The 24,049-nt window shown below is 41.4% G+C and overlaps 2 protein-coding genes across 2 annotated transcripts in view; one reads left to right on the plus strand and one right to left on the minus strand.

Annotated features, from left to right (window-relative positions):
* The first annotated feature begins 709 nt into the window (after positions 1-709).
* cmtm3 (CKLF-like MARVEL transmembrane domain containing 3) lies at positions 710-15,323 on the plus strand. The gene is made up of 5 exons (XM_056461981.1): positions 710-1,108; positions 10,245-10,400; positions 10,505-10,600; positions 14,379-14,493; positions 14,820-15,323. Exons 1-5 carry the CDS (start codon positions 992-994, stop codon positions 14,846-14,848), a joined length of 513 nt encoding a protein of 170 aa, XP_056317956.1. The 5' UTR covers positions 710-991; the 3' UTR covers positions 14,849-15,323.
* A 2,083-nt stretch (positions 15,324-17,406) lies between these two features.
* cmtm4 (CKLF-like MARVEL transmembrane domain containing 4) overlaps positions 17,407-24,049 on the minus strand; it is a 55,627-nt gene continuing 48,984 nt past the window's right edge. The window contains exon 4 of the mRNA XM_056461982.1: positions 17,407-21,983. Coding sequence (XP_056317957.1) covers positions 21,819-21,983 — 165 coding nt within the window. The 3' untranslated portion in view covers positions 17,407-21,818. The remainder of the gene's footprint in view (positions 21,984-24,049) is intronic.

Consider the following 24,049-nt stretch of genomic DNA (forward strand, 5'->3'; position numbering starts at 1 on the left):
AATGTCTTTACTTGATATTGTAATTACTTTTAGGATAAAATAAAAATCTATAATTGTGACTCTTTCTGTCTTTTATTTTATTATTCTTTTATTTATTTATTTATTTATTTATTTATTTATTTTTGGTTATTCTTACAAATATACATGTGCAACTTAAGGCTGGTGTTGTGGTCTCGGGTCACATTTGGGGTTGATCTGATTCTGAACCTATGAACAGTGCATTCAAACCACATTCAATTTCCAATTTACTATGACCTTTTATGTGAAGCTGCTTTGACACAATCTACATTGTAAAAGCGCTACAGAAATATAGGTGAATTGAATTGAATTGAATTGAATTTAATTTAATTGAATTCAGTAAGGGTCAAAGACAAAAAAATGTGTTTAATATCTAAAAAATAAAAGTGTATTTCAGAAAATAATAATGATTATCATACATTTCGACCATGTTTTACAGAAGGTATCAAATGTCACTTATAACATACACAAAATCGTCATCAATCATTTTATTATTTAGTTTAAAATAATAATCATTTTTAGTCGCAAACTCAAACCCTTAGCTTTTACACATTTGTCAGCAGCAGTGTTTAGGCTAATTATTCATTCATTTATGATGATGAAAAACACAGTATGAACTATAGCTAAAGGGGGGCTTGATGTTTGTCAGACCCCAAACTGAGCACTAGGGTTAAATCTGTCCTGCAGATGGAAAATGTGCAGTTTTTGCAGAGTGAATATCTGTACTGTCGCCTCTGCGTCCTGTGAGAGATGTTTCGCCCACATTCTCTGTTCACTTATTAACGGTCTCCAGATTTTGGGAATGCAGATGTTGCTCTTTTGTGTGCTTCGTTTCCGCACTGTCATTATTTCCGTTTCCACTCCGTGGAAAGTTATGCCGATTTGCGAAGAGTAGCTGCTGTCTCTAGCAGAGAGCAGAGCACAGCGCCTCCCCGTCAACTTTATTCGGGAACAGAAGAGACTGATCGGCGGGATGGGGGACATCGAGGATCCGCGGAGTAACCGAGAACCAGGGACAGTGCTTCAGTACGTTCTCCCCAGCAAAGAATTTATCTCCTCCCGAAAAGGACTGCTGCTTCTCGGTGAAGTGGTACGCTTTTAGTTTTTTTTTTCATGTTAAATCCATCCACGATAGTCTGTTAGTCATTAAGCTATTTTGTAATGTTGTCTGCTAAACGCTTTTGTCTGGTACAAGTGTTTGCTTTTGGTTTCTGGATAAATATTCGACAAAAACATGGCATTTATTAGTTTGATTTAAGCTTCTGCTTATTGATCTGGTTTTATTGGTGATAGATCGTGTTTGATTATCTTTTCACATGTTTGCTTATAAGTTTCTTCTTGTTTTGAATGAATGTGTAGCTGTTATTTGCAGTTTAGGTCAAACACTTTTAAGCTGAACTCATTCATCTAAATGGGGAGTTTTCTGTAATAAAATGAATAATAATAAATAATAATAATAATACCCCAAATAAATTTTAGGAACCAACCAGTATTCAAATCTCCTTCCCTCCTCCTAATGCACAAGGGCTTGTAATCATGTTTTCTGACTCGAATGGTTGGAAATATGAGTGGACTGCCATTCATTTTTACATCATTACTAGTTTCTGCTTCTTTAATAATTTTGAATTGTGTGACAATTAGAAAAAATTAGCATGTTAACATGAACTATTTGAGAACAAAGTATAACAGTTTACAGTTTGGTGTGATGTGAGCTAAGCAATCATCACATTGGTTGCATGATTATGTAATTGCAAAATAAGTACCAAATTTGGATCACACTTTATTTTGATGGTCCGTTTGTTGAATTTAAGTTACATTGCCTCTACATGCCAACTAATTCTCATTAGATTATAAGTAGACTGTTAGGTTGGGGTTAGGGTTGGCATGTACTTGCAAAGTTTCTTATAGTCAGTTAAATGCCTGTTGAAGGAGCAATATCAACAGATATTAAGCAGACAGTCTACTAATACTCAAATAGACCATCAAAATAAAGTGTTACTACCAAATTTGCAATCTGTGGTGTACAGTATTTACAGGGGTGCATGACTGACACCTCAAACTCATCAAAACATTAGAATCATTAGATTCATTAGTTGTGCTAATTCACAAGCCACATAACGTTTATCTTAACTGCAGTTACAGGTTTGATGCTGAGATGGAGAGAAAGAGGCAAAACTTATGGACTGCAGCTTCAATTCATCCAAAACATTTAAATTAAATTTTCTCACCACCCCTTATTTTAAACCAGTTTGAGATTCCTACGTCTGTTGAACAGTAAATAAGATATTTAGAAGAAACTTAGAAACTGAAATACATAAATTCACTTTAAGGGCACCTAAAATGAAAATCATCTTTTGTAAACTGTTTGGACAGAACAGTGTGTAGGTATAGTGTGTCCACAGTCATACTGGAGTGATATAAAGACTATAAGTCTCTTTTTTTTACATTTCCTGATGTTAAAATAGGATCCAAACCCCTCCCGTTTTTAAAGCCCACTGGACCGTGAAGTAGGAGTGCGGTTTTACCGCCCACCGATTTGATTAGTTTAAACTGTTTTTAAAAGTGTGCATGTTTGTAATAAAGTAAATACAGTAAAATTGCTAAGTCATTTATCACCACAACTGCATAATGTCAGTTCAATTATAAAAGAAGACGCTTCAATCCTGGTTTGTAGACGTTAGATCATGTTTAGTTTATACATGAACATAACGGAGGTCCATACAACAGTGGATATTAACGTGTATCCTGTCACACTTGCATGTAAAAACAGTGCAAAGTTAAACACACATGGTATATGTGTGTGTGTGCGTGCATGCGTGAACATCATAACGACTTTGTGTGTGACTCATCTTTGCAGAAAGGCTTGAATTAACTCCACAACAAATACATCAAACAATCATTGAGAAAGTTCTTACTGTAGTATTTCTTACAAACGTTACGCGAGATCTGCTTCCTTCATGTCTGTCACTGTGCTGTTTATTTAATGCAGCAGGAGATAAAGACACAGCAGAGCCATAGGGAGCAATCTCTGAAAATTTCAATATTAAGTAAAGTATAATGAATAATCTAATGGGATACAGACACATTCTGGAGACACAAAAGACTTCTATCAAATCTTGAAAAAGGGGTGAAATCGGTGTTCTTTCATTACACTTCATTATAAATGTAATATACACAGTCATCATTTTGGAAGGACACTATATACTGTATAACGCTACGGTTACTAAAGTAACCCTTCGTTCCCCGAGGGGGGGAACGGAAATGCTATGTGGAAACTTCCACTATGGGGATTTCGTCAGAATCCAATCATCTGAAAGAGTATAAAAACGGGCCAATGAAATGCCAATGAGTTGGCAGCGTCAGCGTGCACAGCTGGCGTCAATGACAATCAGTCATGCTATAAAGACGCAGCCAGTGCCATGCTCGACATCCTTTTCTAGCTGAAGAGACTTTCACGCTCAACAGCTAAGGGACAATCGTTGTGGCGAAGGAACATAGCATTTCCGTTCCCCCCCTCGGGGAACGAAGGGTTACTTTAGTAACCGTAGCGTTCCCCTTCGGATGGGGAACTCCAATGCTATGTGGAAACTTCCACTATGGGGAAATCTATGGAAAACGCCACAACGAAAGAACCTTACTGCGCCCCTGGCGAAGGGTGTGCCACGCAGTAGAGCAAGCGCACCTACAACGCCCCGAGACACAGTCTTCCAACGTGTCCCCTGGCCCTCACTTACCTGTTCAGAAACGGTTATATTTTTCGGGGAGTCGCAATAACCCTGTAAAAAGGTTTTGATACGACAGTACGTTGGGAAAGCGTTCAGTCCCGATAGGGAGGACGCTGCGGAGCTCACCTGCTACCCAGAGGGGAGACCTGGTGACAATCTATGGACCAGCCCAGAGATGGGGGGGTCCTAGCATAAGGATGGTTAGCGGGGAGGGAAGACACGAGCCTGCCCTAAAAAGGGGGGACTATACCGTGGCTGTGTGAACGTATGGGATCGCCAGCGGGGATCACACATAGCAGGCACCTATACCCAGAACGCGGGCTGACCAGCGGGCATGCCGACAACGTAACGGGCCAACACCTGACTCCTCCGCTGAGTCAGGTGCTGGGGGCCTCGGAGGAACTCTGCAGGGTTCGCCAAAGAAATGGGGAACTAAACTGACAAAGCTGAAAAAGCGCACGTATCTCCGGGTTAGGGAGAGTGGCGCAGCAAGCGTGTTTCGACACCTCAACCGAATCGTTTCCTCAATCACCAAGGGTTGCCTAATACCCTTGAGGAAACCGGCTCCACTCGCAGATTGTAACCTTGCAAATGTATTGGGTGTCACCCAACCCGTAGCTCTACAAATGTCTGTCAGAGAGGCGCCGCGTGCTAACGCCCAGGAGGATGCGATGCTCCGTAATGGAGTGCGCTCTCACCCCCGGGGGACACGGCTCACCCTGGCCCAAAGGCGAGGGAGATGGCATCCACTACCCAGTGGGCCAACCTCTGTTTAGATACGGCACTTCCCATCTGCCGACCACTGTAATGGACAAAGAGCTGGTCAGAGGATCTAAGGCTCTGAGTGTGGTCCACATATATTCGCAAAGCGCGAACAGGACACAACAATGAAAGGGCTGGGTCTGCCTCCTCCGCGGGCAGCGCTTGCAGGCTCACTACCTGATTGTTAAACGGCGTGGTAGGAACCTTGGGCACATAGCCGGGCCGGGGTCTCAGGACAACGTGAGAGTAGGCCGGCCCGAATTCTAGGCACGAGTCACTGACCGAAAATGCCTCCAGGTACCTAACCCTCTTAACCGATGCCAACACGACCAGCAGAGCTGTCTTCAAGGACAGAAATCTCAAGGATACTGAGTCGAGTGGTTCGAAGGGATCCCCACGTAGGCTCGTAGCACTACCGCGAGATCTCAAGAGGGTATGAGAGGGGGGCGGGGGAAAACATCCGCCTCGCACCTCTGAGGAACTGGATGATGAGGTTATGCCTCCCCACGGTGCCGCCATCCACGCATCATGATGAGCGGAGATGGTGGCCACGTAAACCCTCAGTGTGGAGCGCGACAGCCTTCGCTCCACCTGTCCTGAAGGAAAGAAAGCACAACACTGATCTGGCAAGATCGGGGGTCTTCTCGGCGAGAAGCGCACCACTCAGTGAATAGACTCCACTCCAGGGCGTAGGCATGCCTCGTAGAGGGTGCACTAGCCTGAGTGATGGTATTAACCACCGCCACCGGTAGGTTACCTAAGTCTTCCTCGTCGCGTCTTATGGACCCCACGTGGAGGTTCCACAGAACTAAGCGAGGGTGCCAGATGGTGCCCTGTCCCTGAGAGAGTAGGTCCTCTCTCAAAGGGACTCGCCAGGGGGGGCGTCGCGAGGAGGGAGAGTTCTGATATCCAGGTCCGGTTGGGCCAGGGGCGCAACTAGCAAGACCTGCCCCTCGTCCTCCCTGACCTTGCACAGAAACTGCGCGAGTAGGCTCACTGGGGGGAGTGCATACTTACGCATGACTCGGGGTGGAGTCGCCATTCTCCCGGGGAAGGAGCTGCCGTGAGAGCCTGTTGGCCGCACGGTTGAGCCCATCCGGGGTGTGAATAGCAAGCAGCGACTTCAGCCGCGTATGACTCCAGAGGAGCAGACGGCGAGCGAGCTGAGACATGCAGCGGGAGCGTATACCCCCCATCCGGATGGAATACGCTACCGCGGCCATGCTGTCCGTCCTGACCAGCACGTGTTGCCCCCTCAGCACCGGTAAAAAGCGGCGCAGAGCGAGAAACACTGCCAACAGCTCTAGGCAGTTGATATGCCAATGCAGCTGGGTTCCCCTCCACAGGTCCGCAGCAGCATGCCCGCTACACACGGCCCCCCCACCCCATACTGGAGGCATCTGCCGAAACGACAGCCTGCCTGGACGCCTGACCTAGGGGCACACTGGCCCGTAGGAAGGAGGGGTCCTTTCCAGGGGGTACGGGTGCGGTGACACAGCGCAGTGACAGTCACTCGGTGTGGGCCCGCGTGCCATGCGCGTCTGGGGACCCGATCGTGAAGCCAATGCTGTAGTGGTCTCATATGGAGCAATCCGAGCGGCGTGGCCGCGGCTACGGATGCCATATGCCCCAGGAGCCTCTGAAATAATTTCAGGGGGACCACTTTTTTTCCTGTCGAACTCTCTCAGACAGTTCAGCATTACCTCGGCGCGCTCTCGTGAGAGGCGCGCCTCCATAGTGATCGAGTCCAGCTCCAACCCGAGAAAGGAGATGCTCTGCACGGGGGCGAGCTTGCTCTTTTCTCGGTTGACCTGAAACCCCAACGGGCGGAGGTGCCGGAGCACCTTGTCTCTGTGCATAATCAATTGCTCCCGAGAGTGGGCTAAAAATCAGCCAGTCATCGAAATAATTGAGCGTGCGGATGCCGGCGAGCCGAAGGGGCGCGAGGGCACCCCCCGCGAGCTTGGTGAAAACTCGCGGAGACAGAGAGAGCCCGAAGGGGAGGACCGTGTATTGCCACGCTCGACCTTCAAACGCAAACCGCAGAAACTGCCGGTGGCGTGGAAGTGTGGAGATATGAAAATACGAGTCCTTCAGATCTATTGCTGCAAACCAATCCTGAGGACGAACGCATCGCGTGATGCGCATCTGCGTAAGCATTCCGAAGCGCAGCCTGTGAAGGCAGCGGTTCAAAATGTGCAGATATAGGATTAGCCATAGCCCACCGCTTTTTTTTTTTTTTTTTTTTTTTGGGGCACGATGAAGTGCGGGCTGTAAAACTCGCGCTCCATCTCGGCTGGAGGGCCGGCTCGATTGCATCCTTCGCCAGGAGGACAGCAATCTCCTCTCGCAAGACAGGGGCGGACGCAGGACTGACCCTGGTCGCCCGTGAACCTGGGAGGCCGTTTAGCGAACTGAATCGCATAGCCGAGTCTGGTCGTATGGATGAGCCATTGCGATGGGCTGGCCCGCGCTAACCAGGCAGGCAGAGCCCCCGCAAATGGTCCCACCCGCACGATCGCTGACGTGCCAGCGGCGGGGCAGCGTGGAGTGAGTGGGCTCATCCGGGGAGCGCTGGGGTCCCACAGGAGAGCAGGAGAGGAGATGTTCTCGTCTCGCACTCAAACTCCAGGAGAGGGGCTGGGAGTGGAGAGAAAGGAGACCGTTCTCTCGTGCTCCATGAGCCATTGGCGAAATGCACCGATCCTGCGAGCTGGAAGGCATAGCGTCCCAGACTGGCAGTGTTCGGGCTGTCACATCCGGAGGAGGGGAAAAGTGCTCTTTCACTGAGGATTTTGATGGCGTTTTTTTTTTTTTTTTTTTTTACGCCTTTAAATAACGTGCCCCGCCCTCCAGCGGGGAAAGAGCAAATTCCCTCCTCCCCAGATGGCCCGCCTCAGGGACGCTTCGCGGTCCGTTTTACCGAACTTAGCGGCGCCCTGGGCGGGGGACGCTGGTTGCCGGCGCGATGCTCGGCGCAGCCGCGTGGCCGGAGGCGCAGGCGGGGGCGGCGAAGCAAAGCTGCGGGCGGGCGTCCTCGGCGAAAAAGCAGTGGATGTGGATGGCTCGGCGGGGGGGGAGCGGTCATACAATCCCGCCGATAGAGACCTCGCCCATCGCCTCCGACTGCTCTATCACCGGCGTGAATTCCTGGGCGAATTCACCGCCAGTGTCGCCGAACAGGCCAGCCTGGGATATGGGTGAGTTAAGAAAGCGAACTTTGTCAACGTCACGCACATCACCAGGTTTAGCCTGAGGTGGCATTCCTGGATCACGGATGTGATCATCGTCCTTCCCAGGGCACACACAGCCGACTTTTTTTTTTTTTTTTTTTTTTTGTAAGAGCATAGTCGGTTGCGGTGCGGAGCGCATGCTCAGTCCTGGGTCAGAACCATCCTCGCGCAGCCGGGCCAGCGCCTGCGCTTGGTAGCGCTGGTAGGTGGCCATAGCGTGCATGGTGAGGGGGAAGGCGCACGCAGCACACTGCGTGAGCCTACTGTGCCCATCCAGGAAGAAGGGGATGGGGAGGCTTAGAAGGTCTCGCCTTCATCCTCCACATCACACCCCTCTAATCGGTCCGGCCGCGGAGCTGGGGGATAAACCATCTCCAGAGCCACGGCCGAAGCAGCCTGGGGAAGCACAGCCGCAAAGTCTGCTTCTGGATTCGACGCCGCGCTCAAAGTCCCGGAGGGAGCGAGCGGGTTCGAATCCTCGTCAGACCTTGACAGCCCAACCTCCAAGGATGGTGAGGATGGAAGCGCACGCAGATCGGGCAGAAAAAAGTGCCCTCAGGACAGCGTGAGCTTACTGTGCACTTCCGGGAAGAAGGGGACGGGAGGCTTTGAAGGTCTTGCCTCCTTATATCCTCCACATACACCCATCTAGTCGGTCCGGCCGCGGGGCTGGGGGATAAACCATCACCAGACCCACGGCCGAAGCAGCCCGAGAAAGCACGGCCATCACGTCTGCTTTTTAGATGCTAACGCCGCGCTCTCCTCCCCGGAGGGAGGGAGCGAGCGGGCTCGCATCCTCATCAGACAATGACAGCCCATCCTCCGATGCAGCGATGGACATCTGACCCCCGGTGTCATCAGGTGAGAGAGCGACCATCCAAGGACGGAGCGCTTCTCTTCACCTGAAGCTTGGATGGAGCGCGTGGAGGAGCGAGAGGTCCACGGCCCGGGGGCGGCGGATTTACTCTCACTGAAACCCTCAGATCTGCCCGAGTGCCAACCGCAGTGCGGGGGACAACTGGGGTGGGTGGCTCTTTTGCAAGAGCGAGCCGCGATCTTAACTGCGCAACAGACATGACATCAGTGATGGCATGCACTGCCCGCGAGCACCGCATTAACATGCTGGACCCCCAGACATGAAACGCTGTGCTCGTGCCCATCATCCGGGGATAGGAAACCACCGCATCCAGAAACGCACGGTCGGAGTGACGTCTTGAAAAAGACGCGCTGCACGACCGTGTTGCTCTTTTAGGAAAGCTTTTTTCCTATATACAAACCGCTCTTGGAGGACCGGACCCAAAGGACGCCAGGCAAGGGAGAAATACCCAGCTCGACCATCTGCCACTGCGTATACGCGCTCTGGACCGGGAGAAGCTGCTTCTCGATCTCTCCCTGTAGACACAGGTTGGAGATACCCTCAAAGACTCTCTCAGAAGCTTCGTGAAAGGCTCTGAAAGCGAAAGGATGTCGAGCATGGCACTGGCTGCGTCTTTATAGCATGACTGATTGTCATTGACGCCAGCTGTGCACGCTGACGCTGCCAACTCATTGGCATTTCATTGGCCCGTTTTTATACTCTTTCAGATGATTGGATTCTGACGAAATCCCCATAGTGGAAGTTTCCACATAGCATTGGAGTTCCCCATCCGAAGGGGAACTGCATGTTAACTATGTTTATATACTGTACTATATAACCCATACACAACTCCTTAAATTTTCTAATTTAGATTGTAATGTAGTGTAAAGTTGCACCTTTTTTTGTAAAACTGCTTTGGAATGATAATTATTCTGAAAGGTGCTATGCAAATAATCTTGAATTAAATCAGTAGCCCCATGACTTTCATAGTATATACAGTATATTTTTCCTAAGGATGTCAATGGCTACCAGTATCTAACTTTCATCCAAATATCTTCTTGTTCAGCAGAAAAAAGGAACTCAAATAGCTTTTGAACTAGTTGAGGGTTTCAGTTTTAATTTTTGGATAAACTTTCCTTTAAAACTTTGTGTATCAAATAACTCACAGGCAGAAAATCGAGGTGTCTTCAATTAATAGTAAAATATATATAATAATCATAGTTTCATAGTTATATATGATAATAATAGTTTACTCATAAAAAGAAGCAAAAATTAAATAAACAAGATATTCTAAATGAAATAAGAAAGAAAGAAAAAAAGTGAACTTTTTATTGTTTTAATACTCAAAGACCTCTTTTGTTCATTCATGTTGTAAACAGGCCCTAAGAGTCGCCTGCGTGTTGCATGAAAATTGTTTATATGCATGTGTGCCTCATGTGAATCGCCAGACATCGTCTTTGACATGGTGAATTTGACACCAAGACAATGTTTCTTCCTGTCGAGGCAGTACTGTGAAGTAGTGCACATTCTGAGGTTTCTTGTCTTTAAAGAGTCTAGCACATTCATCCTGTTACAAATATTGAACCGTAAATATTCAAATAAAGATAAATGTATCTAACCTAGATATCCTCATGTTTGTTGTGTCCTCAGGCGCTTTCATTCATCAGCTTCGTGTGTTTCGCTGCCTCAACAGCAGCTGCTTTCGTCACAGCTCCGCTCATTGAGTTCTTGGCAGCTCTTTTCCTGCTGTTTGCTTATTCTACAAAGTTCAACGAGAGATTTAAAGGCTTCCACTGGCCTCTTATGGTAAGTTAACTGACCTACAAAAATGACTGAAGTTAATAGAGCGTCAGATTATGATAGCAGTTGTGTCCTCATTTCCAAATCTCCATGTCTGTTGTTTCATCAAGGATTTCCTGCGCTGTGTCAGTGCCTCCATCATCTTCTTCATCATCTCTATAATGTCTGTGTCAAAATATCCAGATGGAGCTTCAAAAGCAGCTGGGGTAGGCTTGTATCAGTTCAATCCAAATATCATTTTTTTCTACACCAGGTACGCTCAGTACTGTTCCTGGAGATCTACCTTTGTGCAGAGTTCAGCTCCAACCTTCATCAAACACAACTAATCCAACTAAGCAGGATCTAAAGGAACACTTGGTAATTAACGGCAGGTGTGTTTGACCAAGGCTGCAGCTGAAATTTGCAGAAAGGTAGATCTCTAGGAACAGGATTGAGCACCCCTGATCTTCACTGTCAACACTGTTTACATGGGATTTACAGCTGTATTACATGGGATACTTACACTGGCCTCCTATAGCTAGCTGTTTAAATCTTTGAAACTTTCAAGTATCTATTTATATGCTATATTTTTTTAGCTATCCTTTCATACTTGTACTTATTTATTAACTACTAGTGTTTATTGTTTGTATTCTTTTTATTAGATGCTAGTATTTATTTAATGGCAACGTGGTGGCACAGTGGTTAGCACATTCACCCCACAGCAAGAAGGTCGCTGGTTCGAGCCTCGGCTGGGTCAGTTGGCATTTCTGTGTGGAGTTTGCATGTCTCCTCGCATTCGCGTGGGTTCCTCTGGGTGCTCCGGTTTCCCCCACAAGTCCAAAGACATGTGGTACAGGTGAATTGGGTATGCTAAAAATTGACCGTAGTGTATGAGTGTGTGTGTTTCCCAGTGATGGGTTGTGGCTGGAAGGGCATCCACTGCGTAAAACATGTGCTGGATAAGTTGGCGGTTCATTCCGCTGTGGCGACCTCAGATTAATAAAGAGACTAAGCTGAAAAAAAATGAATGAATGAATATTTATTTAATATATACTGGTACTTATTTAAGTACTAGTAAATATTGTGTTGTTACAAGTAGTAAATTTCATATTTGCTTGCCATTGAGATATCAACTATTCATTTTGGACAAGCATGCATTCATTTTGTGACTAGAACATATTTGTATATATTAGTAGTAATTTTATTCTTATTATTCAGTAGGTACCAGTTCTAGTCATATACAGTATTTAATCATTAGGTAAGAGAATTTAACTCAGTACTGGTTTTCCTTTCAAGAGTTCACACTTAGATATTGCTTAAAAGTATTAGCAGGTTTGGCATGCTGTCCCGGGAGAGAACCCTGAGCTCGGAGATAATTGAGCCTGGTCAATGAACATGTTAGAGGGTACGAGATCAGATCAGGTAGTTCTCGAGAGGTGAATCGGGGGATTTAAAAAAAAAACGAAGATAAGGCAGTAATGCTAGACAGGCTATTTATAGTGAGTTTGGAGTAATCTGATTGGCTTACTAATGATTACAGATGAGAGAGCAGTCGCAATCAGTCATATCATGTGCTCCTGTCGAAATTAGTTTTATGAAACTTCACTTATTGCATACCAGCATTTATTCGTTAGATTCTAGAATTTATTCAGTAGATATCATTACTTGAGAGAGCTCAAATAAGCTACAAAACACATGAAAATAGAGAAACACCAACAAACTGAGAAAACATCTTAATTAATTTGCATGCAAATTCTCACAACACACCCCAAAAAGTAATGGGTGGATTATACGGTTCCTTGCAGTTTGTATATGTTTAGTCCTAAAAATCTGACGAATTGCACAGTTAACATTAAAGGGCACCTATTTTACCCATGATACAAGATGTAAGATAAGTCTTTGGTGTCTCCAAAATCTGTCTGTAAAGCTTCAGCTCAAAATTCCCATCAGATTATTTATTATAGCCTCCAGAATCTGCCTATTTTAGTGTCTGAGTATACTGTAGCTGTTTGTGTATCATGTGGCTTTAAATTCAAATGAGCTGCTTCTCCCCGCCCACCTTTCCCATGTGGGATTCTGCTATTCATCATGCGTTGCGTCATATAAACAGCACAGTGACAGAGACAGACTCGTATGAAGCTGAAAAAAGGTCACTAGTCGAAAATATCAAGTCAGTTTATTTCATGTAGTTGTGGTGGAGTTTATTCAAGCCTTTCTGAAATGATGAGTCTCACACAAATGCTGTTTGCAGTACACACACACAGACATATTAGCGTTTACCTACACCATGCGGCCATGTTGATTATAGCGGTTAAGAATTACATAGAGATTTTACTCTCTTTATTACAAACATGCTCTGTTTTAAAATAGTTTTAAACTTATAAAACTGATAACAATCACAGAGAGTTGTAACACATATTGATCCCAGTTTATTTGCAAAAAAAAAATGTTCTGTGGACACACTGAAAAAAGTGTTGCATGCAAAACTGTTGCAAACAATTTATTTTCGTTGAATTTAAACAAAACTAACTAAATTGAGCAATGTTCAACTTGATTTGTTTGTTTAAATTAAGCCCAAATAAATTGTTTACAACCACTTAACGTAAAAAAATTGAGTAAATCCAAGGAATCATCCTTGAATCATTTTTTTTCAGTGCATGTGTATACATGTTATTATAGAAACATGGTGCCTGTTAATCAATTCGGTGGCGGGGAAAACCACACTCCAATGTCAGGTTGTGGTGGGCCTCAACTTGGGATTTGGGCCCTATTTTAACATCAAGAAATTTTAGATTTAAGAAATCTATCTATACTCTAATATGACTGTGGACACACTATACCTACAGACAGTTATAATAATAATAATAATAATAATAATAATATATTTTATTTATAACACGCTTTTCTAAAACCCAAAGTGCTTACTAGAAAGTAAAAACAACAAAGCACATTAAACAATAAAAAAATACAATAAAAAACACAGTAAGAATAAAAGATATCACAAATGAAAAACAGTCCTAAAAAGATGAGTTTTAAGTAGCTTTTTAAAAGCGTCCAATGAACCAGCATTCCTAATGTCAGTGGGAAGAGCATTCCACAGTTTGCGAGGACGGAAAGAGAATGCCCTACCTCCCATGGTGCCTCCCATAGTGTCCAAACAGCTTACAAAAGTTGTTTCATCATAGGTGGCCTTTAATTGAAATGTAGCTTTAAAGCCATGCAGTCAGGTGAATTTCTTGGGGTCCCTCAACATATTTCTGTTATGGTTTGTACTATTTGCAGCAAAGTTCTGTATTTGCATGTGTTGTCAAATGGATGAATATGTGTTCTCAGTTTGTTGGTGTTTTTCTATTTGCATGCATGGGTTTTCTTAACTTGCAGAGCATTTGAGCTCTCTCAGCCATAGAAAGTACCCATTAATAAGTAAGATGGTAGTACTTATTGAAAATATTTCTATCTGCTATATTTAATAGAACTCTTCTGTGGCCATTCTGACTATACATAACATAAGACGAATAGAAAAGCAGTTGTGACTAGTAAGATATGAATTGTTACTTGTAATAATTACAGAAGATAATAAGTGTTAGTACTTCCTAAACCACTAATAGTTCCTATTAGGTACTAGTAGCTAATGATTATGAGTATCTAGTAAATAAGATTTTGTATATAATAAGTTAGTATCTTAAAATGGTATTAGTAACTACAGAAAAAAACACTAGCACTAGTTTTGCTAGATAGCTCACCTATTTTTTTTTCACTATGTATTTACCCTTCATGACTTCCTTTTCTTCTGTTGATCACAAAAGTCTTAAATTAGTTTTCATTTACGCCCATAATAGGACAAAAATATTAATATAGAAGTCAATGGCTACTGGATTTCAAAATTATTCAGAACTCAAAACACATTTTAAAGAAGCAGAAGGCGAGTAAATAATGAAATTATTTTAGTTTCCTGGTGAACGGTTTGCCCCAGGCCTCATGACATCTCTTTTTTTCACTTCTTAGATTTTTGGTTTCATTGCCACAATCGTCTTCGCCCTGGACTTTTATTTCATCTTTAATGAACTGGCCAACTTTCTCAAGGGAGGAGAATCTAGTGAAGATCCTCCAAACACACAAGGTATTAACAAGTATTACACTACTGATCAAACGTTTGTCACCTTTATCTGATCTTCATTGCACGACGCCATCACATCACGCTAAAAATAACACCAAAGCAGCGAAACGATTAGTAAGACTGCTCAGAGGAAGTGTAAGTTTATTGTGGTTTCTTATCAAGGGGGGGTTTCAGAGTGAACTCCTGCCATAGACTTTCAATGTATGCCTTAATTTAGTATGTGCTAAACTCCCATGCCAAATTCAATGTACTGAGAATTCTCCATCTATTTTTTTTAGTCTGTCTTGCTTAATTTTTCTTCCAGAATAACACATTTCTCTTCCTCGCAGATGATGATTCAGACTCTGACTCCGACTAAAGCTGTGATTGTATCCAGAAACCCTGTGCCTGACCACTACAGTGCCTGAAAACAAAAGACAGACTTTGGTATTACTTTTTCTTGTTTGTTTAGAGGTCCTGTACAAAAGTTTTGGGCATGCTTTATTGTGACCAAAATAACACAATCTATTCAAATGTTATATGAACGGTGAAGTTTTCTATATGCGTCCATACAATCTAGGCTTCTCTCATTCGATTTTCCCAAAGCTGTGAATTATTATTATTCCAGAAATGTATAGCTTTGCATCAGCTGGTTTTTGGAAGAAAGGACAGTGTTGTGCCATTTATGCTGCCTATAATGGCTTTTGTTTACTTCTAGAATGATAGTAGTTGAGTTTTTACAATATGTACGAGTGTTTTTTTTTCTTTGGGAGCTCAACGTGAGTATGTTTACCAATTGAAACTATTTTGGGAGAATATTTTCTCAATGTATGTTCTCTTAAATTGCCTTTTTTTTTAAAGTATGGTGTGATGAAGCCCTTTATTGGGAATACGATAATAATATTTTTAAAGTTTACATGAATTATGAAACGAGAAGGTGGTTGGCTGGCCACGATCACCTATCTTATTTCTGTAGGTCTACAAATTCTTTTAATGTCAAGTTAAATGCCAAAGATTTGCCAAAGTACTGCAAAAAAACAAACAAACAGAATTTGTCTCATCATTCTCACCTAGAATTGAACTATTTTTTTGTTGTAGCACTGCTTGGCTATTGAACCTGTACAATAATAAACATGAGGTTCAGCAGATCTTAAAGTTTACTATAGTAAATGTATGACTGTGTAAGCTTTACTATGGTATTCTCAGGCATGCTGTATGTTATCCACATGTAAACCACTTTCTGGTGTTTTGTATGAAGAGTGGGTATGCTAAAAGAACTCTTTTGCAAACATGCACTGTCAGCTTGACGCATTAATAAATCCATTGTGTGCATTTTTTTGCGTAATAGTATATATTTAATGCAGTAACAACAGCATTTCGTGGTTGCAGAATGTAGAGAGGTAAACATGGGGTTTGTTAGTGTTGAAATTAGTGGTGTATTTGAGTGGAACTGAGTTTTACAGGTGCAATAGTATGCATTGATATATTGTTTTTATAACTTGTGCACTGTTCAAATGTACTACATTTTGTTATGTTAGGGATGAAAACATCCACTGAATTAAACTGCTATAAAATGCATCAGATTTTTTTTTTTTTTTTCATTTTTTTGCATAAATCTGTTAATCGACCTCAGTTCTGATCAAAACTACTAAATGTTTTTTAAAAATTACAAGATTTTAACTCTTTAATTGACAAATTTATAAATGATGTCACTGATTTGGTAAAAAACAAACACAAAATTACCTAATTTTAATATAAAAAGTAATTGTGGACTGGATGTTTTTTAATATTTTATCAGTCTTGGACATGTGAACGATTAGTAACATTATTGCCTTTGATGCATTCTTAGTTTTTATGCAGCATACGATTTTCATTTTCTGTTGATGGCTGTTTTTGCCCCATTGACTTCTATTATAACCACATTTTTCGATTGCTAAATCATGACACCATGTACACCACCCTTTGATAGTTGCTGGTTTTCCCTGTTGAAATAAAAAATATGTAATTGTTACAGTTGATCCTCCATTAACCTTTTATATAAAGGCTTGTGAAAAATAAGAGTAGTTTATGGATTTTATATGGAGTTATATGGAGTATAACAGCAAATGAAAGTTTGTGTATGTGTGTCTGTAGGTGTGTGAGAGTGACCTTTGCGCACTGACCTTGATGTGTCTGATGAAATCAAAATATGCTCATCATCTCTCAGAACTACATGGTGTAAATAAAAACAGACTGTATTTATGCACCGGCTACCTTTTGATATTGAGAAGTATAGACTAAACAAAAACAAGGTATCGAGTTTTGAGGGTTTTTTTATTTCAAAGCAATTTCCCAAAATATGTCTCAAAGTGAAGTTTAGTTATAAACTAATTTCGAGAGGATCACGTGCTTATGATTGCTAGCGGCTGGATCCGCATTATCCAATTCTCAATGCACCAATCAGACGACTCCTAAGCTACTACAAATACCCTGGGTTACGTACCACCGCTATCTTTGTTTTGAAGAATCCCCCCATCCACCCCTACTCCTCCTTCTTCCTAGATGGGTGACACGGTGGCCCAGTGCTTAGCACTGTTGCCTCACAGCAAGAATGTCTCTGGTTCTAGGCTTTACCAAACCAGCAGACATTTCTGTGCGGAGTTTGAATTTTCTCCCCGTGCTCACGTGGGTTTACCCCGGGTTTCCCGGTTTCCTCCCACTGTCCAAAAAACATGCAACATAAGTTAATTGACTAATCCAAACTCGAGATCACCACAGCGACATGCGAAACTTGACGCATGACCCTGCGTTTCCTGTCTGACGCATTCGCGTGCGTATGAATGGAAGTCTATGGGAGGAAAAGCCCAGTGTGACCGCAGCTTAAGTTGGAGCTAAACTATGCACTATGCTGCGGCCCTCCAGGAATTGAGTTTGAGACCATCGCTATGAATAAATCCAGATTCTCACTTATGACACATTTAAATAAGTACACCAAAGCAGAAGTGCTTTTTTTATTTTAATTTATCAATCAACAGTTTATTAAAATCCATTTATTTGAGGAAAAGATTGCCATCACAAATATGTTCAAACAATTAGCCTTTAGTAAGTCTACGCACAAATCCATAAATACAAAAATACAATTTATAGCACTGTTACATGGAATTAAACATTGTGTTCTTGAACACGGGAAATATCAGCGAGAAACGGTACAATCATTATCAAAATCTGAGTCCCTCAAAATATCAACTTAGTTCCTTTTAAAATACACAATTGATCTGTGAGTTAAAGATACAGTCCAAGCCATGTGGTCAAAACACAGAATTATTTTGATGCTAAAATCTTCCAAGATGAAGTTTAGCACAGAATCAAAGCACAGTGAAAGCTCTAAGACATTATTAAAGCATACGCCCATAGTATTGCTTTTAAAACAGAGTAAAAAAATGATCTGACTTCAGCACATTAACGCAAAGTCCTTCATTAAGATGTCAATCATTCTTATTGATTGTCTTTTCAAGCCCACACAGTGTTGATCAATGTCTATAATAACCTCAAAAATACTTCATTTCATTTCAACATCGGTCAGATGCAAACGAGATTTCATTTAAGAACTTCAGAGAGTAAGACTCTAGTGTGAATGCAAACGAATATTAGGAATGACCATTACTAGGGAAACAAAGTACAACTGAAAATGCATTCCCCCCTGTTTTTGTTCAATGACACTCATTTAAAAAGATTCATTAGAGGTTCAATAAGCACTCGTTTTGACCCAAGATTGGTTCATTCAGTTGAATTCGCACACCTAAGCGTTTCGACCAGTCAAGCCTCTAAAATTAAGGCACACAGAAAAAAAAATAGAGAGAGTTTAGCTAAAGCATTCATATGTACTGCAGTACACTTGTTCCTTCAATTACAGTCTATTAGTGTCAGTCATAAAAATTCATTAACACAGGGACCCTTCATAAACAATATATACACCTTCTTCAAAAACTGCTTCAGTCGATATATACAGATAACCGGACGGTACAAAATGGATTACAGAAATAACCACACACACACACACAAAGAAAAAACTACAAATTCAGGCAATCAATAGACTATGCACACACAATTAAGCATTTAAACATTGGTCATATCTAAAGATTATTATCTAAAACCTTCGTAAAACTCACACCCCTTCACCCACCAACACACACCAATTTTGAAAGCTGTTGCTGTGAGATTCAACAGAGTCACATTCACAAGGTGAAATACCACATTTGGTGCCAAACGTAGTGACTAAAGCTGTAGTATTACAAAACAATAATAATAATAACATTAAAATAAATACTGGTGCTACTAACAGTGAACCATTTACTGATGTGTTTGATATGGGAACATAAATACCCTCAGTTTTTGCTCATAGACACTAACACAAATCCTCATTCCACTTCAGTCAGAGAGTTTACTTAAAGGGATAGTACACCCCAAAATGAACCTTATCATTGACTCCTATCTATCTATCTATCTATCTATCTATCTATCTATCTATCTATCTATCTATCTATCTATCTATCTATCTATCTATCTATCTATCTATCTATCTATCTATCTATCTGTCTGTCTGTCTGTCTGTCTGTCTGTCTGTCTGTCTGTCTGTCTGTCTGTCTGTCTGTCTGTCTGTCTGTCTGTCTGTCTGTCTGTTCCGTCCGTCCGACCCAACCACTCATCCATCCATCCATCCACTCAAACATCCATCCATGCATCCATCTATCTATCTATCTATCTATCTATCTATCTATCTATCTATCTATCTATCTATCTATCTATCTATCTATCTATCTATCTATCTATCTATCTATCTATCTGTCTGTCTGTCTGTCTGTCTGTCTGTCTGTCTGTCTGTCTGTCTGTCTGTTCCGTCCGTCCGACCCAACCACTCATCCATCCATCCATCCACTCAAACATCCATCCATGCATCCATCTATCTATCTATCTATCTATCTATCTATCTATCTATCTATCTATCTATCTATCTATCTATCTATCTATCTATCTATCTATCTATCTATCTATCTATCTATCTATCTATCTATCTATCTATCTATCTATCTATCTGTCTGTCTGTCTGTCTGTCTGTCTGTCTGTCTGTCTGTCCATCCCACCCAACCACTCATCTATCCATCCACTTAAACATCCATCCATCCATCCATCCATCCATCCATCCATCCATCCATCCATCCATCCATCCATCCATCTATCTATCTATCTATCTATCTATCTATCTATCTATCTATCTATCTGTCTATCTATCTATCTATCTATCTATCTATCTATCTATCTATCAGTCTGTCTGTCTGTCTGTCCATCCCACCCAATTACTCATCTATCCATCCACTTAAACATCCATCCATCCATCCATCCATCCATCCACTCAAACATCCATCCATTGATCCACCCATGCATCCACCCATGCACCCACCCATGCATCCATCCATCCACCCATCCATCCATCCATCCATCCATCCATCCATCCATCCATCCATCCATCCATCCATCCATCCATCCATCCATCCATCCATCCATCCATCCATCCATCCATCCATCCATCCATCCATCCATCCATCCATCCATCCATCCATCTATCTATCTATCTATCTATCTATCTATCTATCTATCTATCTATCTATCTATCTATCTATCTATCTATCTATCTATCTATCTATCTATCTATCTATCTATCTATCTATCTATCTGTCAGTCTGTCCATCCCACCCAACCCCTCATACATCCATCCACTCATACATCCATCTACTCATCCATCCATCCATATCTATCTATCTATCTATCTATCATGGAAGTCAATGGGTGCCATCTTCATTTATGGGTGAACTATCCCTTAAAGGATGTGTTCACACTTGGTGGATTTGGTTCAATTAAATCAAATTCTGCTGTCAATGCAGCTCATTTTGAAAAAGTATGAACAAGTGCACCAAATCCACTTAAAAATGGATCTCAACCTACTTTTAAATGAACACAATATGGAACAAATGCAACTAAACAAAGAAAAATAGGACATGATGTCATGTTACAGTTCAAAACGGGGATGGGAAATGCTTCTACTCATAACATGTAGGTCTTGGTTTGTTTCTGTGGTGGAGAAACGTTTGCTGCTGTTTTGACATTTTACACACTTTGTAAGGTCTTCGTGAGCTCTCAGCTGATAATAATGCAATCACATTACACACAGCATTGTATTGGATCTTCATCCAAATGTTCCTGAATGAAAGTGAAAGTGCCAAACTGCAGTTAAAGTCGACAAACTAAAAATGAAACACCCAAAATTACATGAAACTAATGCAATTATCTGCTATAATATGTATAATATTCAAAAAGCAACTCATGTAAACACCTTAATCATATTATTGTCTTATTCAGATTAAAGCAAATCATTTGATTACTGATGTCCAGGTAAATGTAGTCATTGTCTTATTAAATGGCCCAGTTTTGGCTAAGCTGTAGCTGTGAGATAAATGTTCTGGTCACACACACCTGACGTCTCCAGACCAACAAACTGCTAAACATTCTGCTGATTATCAGTTCAGCCATTTTATAAGAAGTTCCTGACTTTTTTTTGTGGATGCTGTATATTGTTGTCCATCCGAGATCGGAAAGGGCATCCACCACATAAATCATATGCCAGGGTAATTGGTGGTTCATCCCGCTGTGGCGACCCCTGATAATTTAGGGACTAAGCCAAATGAAAAGTTAGTGAGATTTTATTTTTAGAATTTTAGGACCTGCCAAAGATTAGATAATGTTCCATGTCCTGATAGGGACAATGTGAAATTGAATAGGGTGTTTCAGCTTTTCCACAAGGCATCATACAAACATAAATTTTGTTTTTGAAATTTTTTGGCTTTGGATTCTGATATTAAAATTGACCCTGTGACTGCTAAACAAACCAAGACTCCACACCAAATCTTTTTGATCGGGACTAAACAAACAAAAACAAACTGCAAGTGTGAACACACCCGAAATCAGTCTAAAAATTAGGATTGTTGATCTGACGCAATGTCTACACCGTTGTGCTGCTTTCATACAGGCAGCCGGGAGATGGAGCTAAACTGAAAGCCTTCAAACGGTGACTCAGCTTCCTCTGTTTTATTGCAGCCATTATTAGCCATTTGGGAGCAGTTCGGGAGCACAGTTTCAGTCAATAATTATCCAGATCATGGTAAGGTAAAGCCCTTCATTAGCGGAAAGATACAGTATATAACTAAGGATGGCCTGAGGCTGCTGAAGATGAGGTTTGTTCATCCTGAATAGCCAGTCATCAGACTCCATCACTAAGCATGAAAGCACACACTGCGACAGGAATGCAGACGTGATCTTCACTGTAGCTCAGGCCGAGACTCCACTTCTCCACGAGACGCTGTCCTGGCCCGGATGTACTCGCTGGTCTGCATGGGTGCATCGCGAGAGTCCCCAAGGCGCCATCGCCGTAATGCCAAAAACGTGTTCAGGGCATACACTGCCATCACCAGGAACCCGAAAATCTGCAGATGAACAACATTAGATAAATCTTTACACTCTTATATAGACTGTTTTAACTTTAAACAATTCATGTTAAAGCAAGGGTTCATGCTAAAATCATCATCTTCATGTCATTCCAAACCCATACAACTTTGGTTAATCTTTGAAAGAGATGATCCCAACCATCGAGGACTTCCAGGACAACACCTACACTTAATACACAACTACACCTCATTAAAGATGTACACAGACATCACCTATATGCAATAAAATTGCAGGTTAACTATGTCTGTATATAATAACTTATATTTGATTGTAACTTTAATCTCGTCTGATTGTAATGCAATAATGTGCACCTTTTGTAAAGCTGCTTTGAGTCAATAATTATTGTAAAAAGCGCTATACAAATACACTAGTATTGAACTGAATTGAAACAAAATCCTCACAATGCATTCAAAGTCGGTATCCTGTTGTTTTGGCATTTCAGTTCTGTTCTGACATGAATAATCTTCGTAAATTAAGTTTGATAAAAACAGTCATAAACTTTTAATATTTATAAATCAAATCAATATTTAATCTGATCATTAATAACTATAATTAAATTCTGTCCACATAAATACTTTTACACTGATTTAACATTTGACACCTAAAGGTGCTTACACGCATACATACTGCAATATGAAGGATTTCTTTGAAATTATTATTTCTCTTAAATGCGCAAGAGTATATAATAAAAGAGATGTATTTGGGTTTTTCAAAACAATTGCAAAGCTTTTCTCCGTTACATTAAATTACTTGTTTGATTGGTTGTTTGAGATTTTATTGTATGTATTCAGGTCCATAACAGACTTAAATGCATTATGAGGGTTTAAAATGTTTTGAAAGAACCTGAGAGATTTCTATCTAGATGACCAAGTCTAGATGACCAAAACCTAAAAGATCCTAAAAAGTTCACGAAACAAATTCATACTAATCTAGAGCAGGGGTGCTCAAACTTTTTCTTATAAAGGGCCAAAACCAAACTTGATTGAGGGCTGTGGGCCGAAGTTAAATATACCAAACTGTATTACACTAAATTTGCCATGAGTAATTTATTTCCTAACATTTAAAAATAACTAGAAAGTGTTGCTTTAAACATATAAATGAATGATGCAGTATCATTTTTTGAAGTTTTATAATGAACTTATTAAAGTAAAAACATAAACATTCCCATTTATATCACAATGGAGTTCAATACTGAATCCACTAGTCAAGCTGCTCCTGCCTTTGCCTGATTTGCTCACCAATTTCTTGTGCATTGTCCTTTTTCTGTCAACTGACAGGATTAAAAGTCTGATTTATTTGCAACATTTAATTGAAACATTCAATTTTTGTAGCTCCTCATTTGAACAAAGAAACAAAAGGTTCGGTCAAATTTGAAATGACGATCTCTGTCACAGGCATTCGCCCCTACCAACTCTCCATCATTCTCCCTCACTTTTCAGATTGGGCTGGTGGGCTAAACCAAAGGTCCATGGGCCAATATATATATATATATATATATATATATATATATATATATATATATATATATATATATATATATATATATATATATATATATACTGTATATATACATGAACCTCTCAGATCACTAAAAATATCTTAATTAATCAAATAAGTCTTTATTTTTGTGAGTTTTGATTTTATTTGAAAGTTATGTCTTTGGGTGTCTTATATTTTATATAGCATGAAATCTATTATATTTCTATGCAATACTATACTACACTATATATGCTATTAAATATGTTTTAAAGTAAATGGCAATGGCATCACGGTGGCGCAGTGGGTAGCACAATCACCTCACTGCAAGAAGGTCGCTGGTTCGAGCCCTGGCTGGGTCAGTTGGCATTTCTGTGTGGAGTTTGCATGTTCTCCCTGTGTTTCCTCTGGGTGCTCCAGTTTCCCCCACAGTCCAAAGACATGCGGTATAGGAGAATTGGGTGAGCAAACTTGTCCGTAGTGTATGTGTGTGTGAATGAGTGTGTATGGGTGTTTTCCAGTGATAAGCTGCAGCTGGAAGGGCATCCACTAGGTAAAATATATGCTG

Source organism: Danio aesculapii, chromosome 7 (assembly GCF_903798145.1).
Source record: "Danio aesculapii chromosome 7, fDanAes4.1, whole genome shotgun sequence".
Classification (NCBI taxonomy): Eukaryota; Metazoa; Chordata; class Actinopteri; order Cypriniformes; family Danionidae; genus Danio; species Danio aesculapii.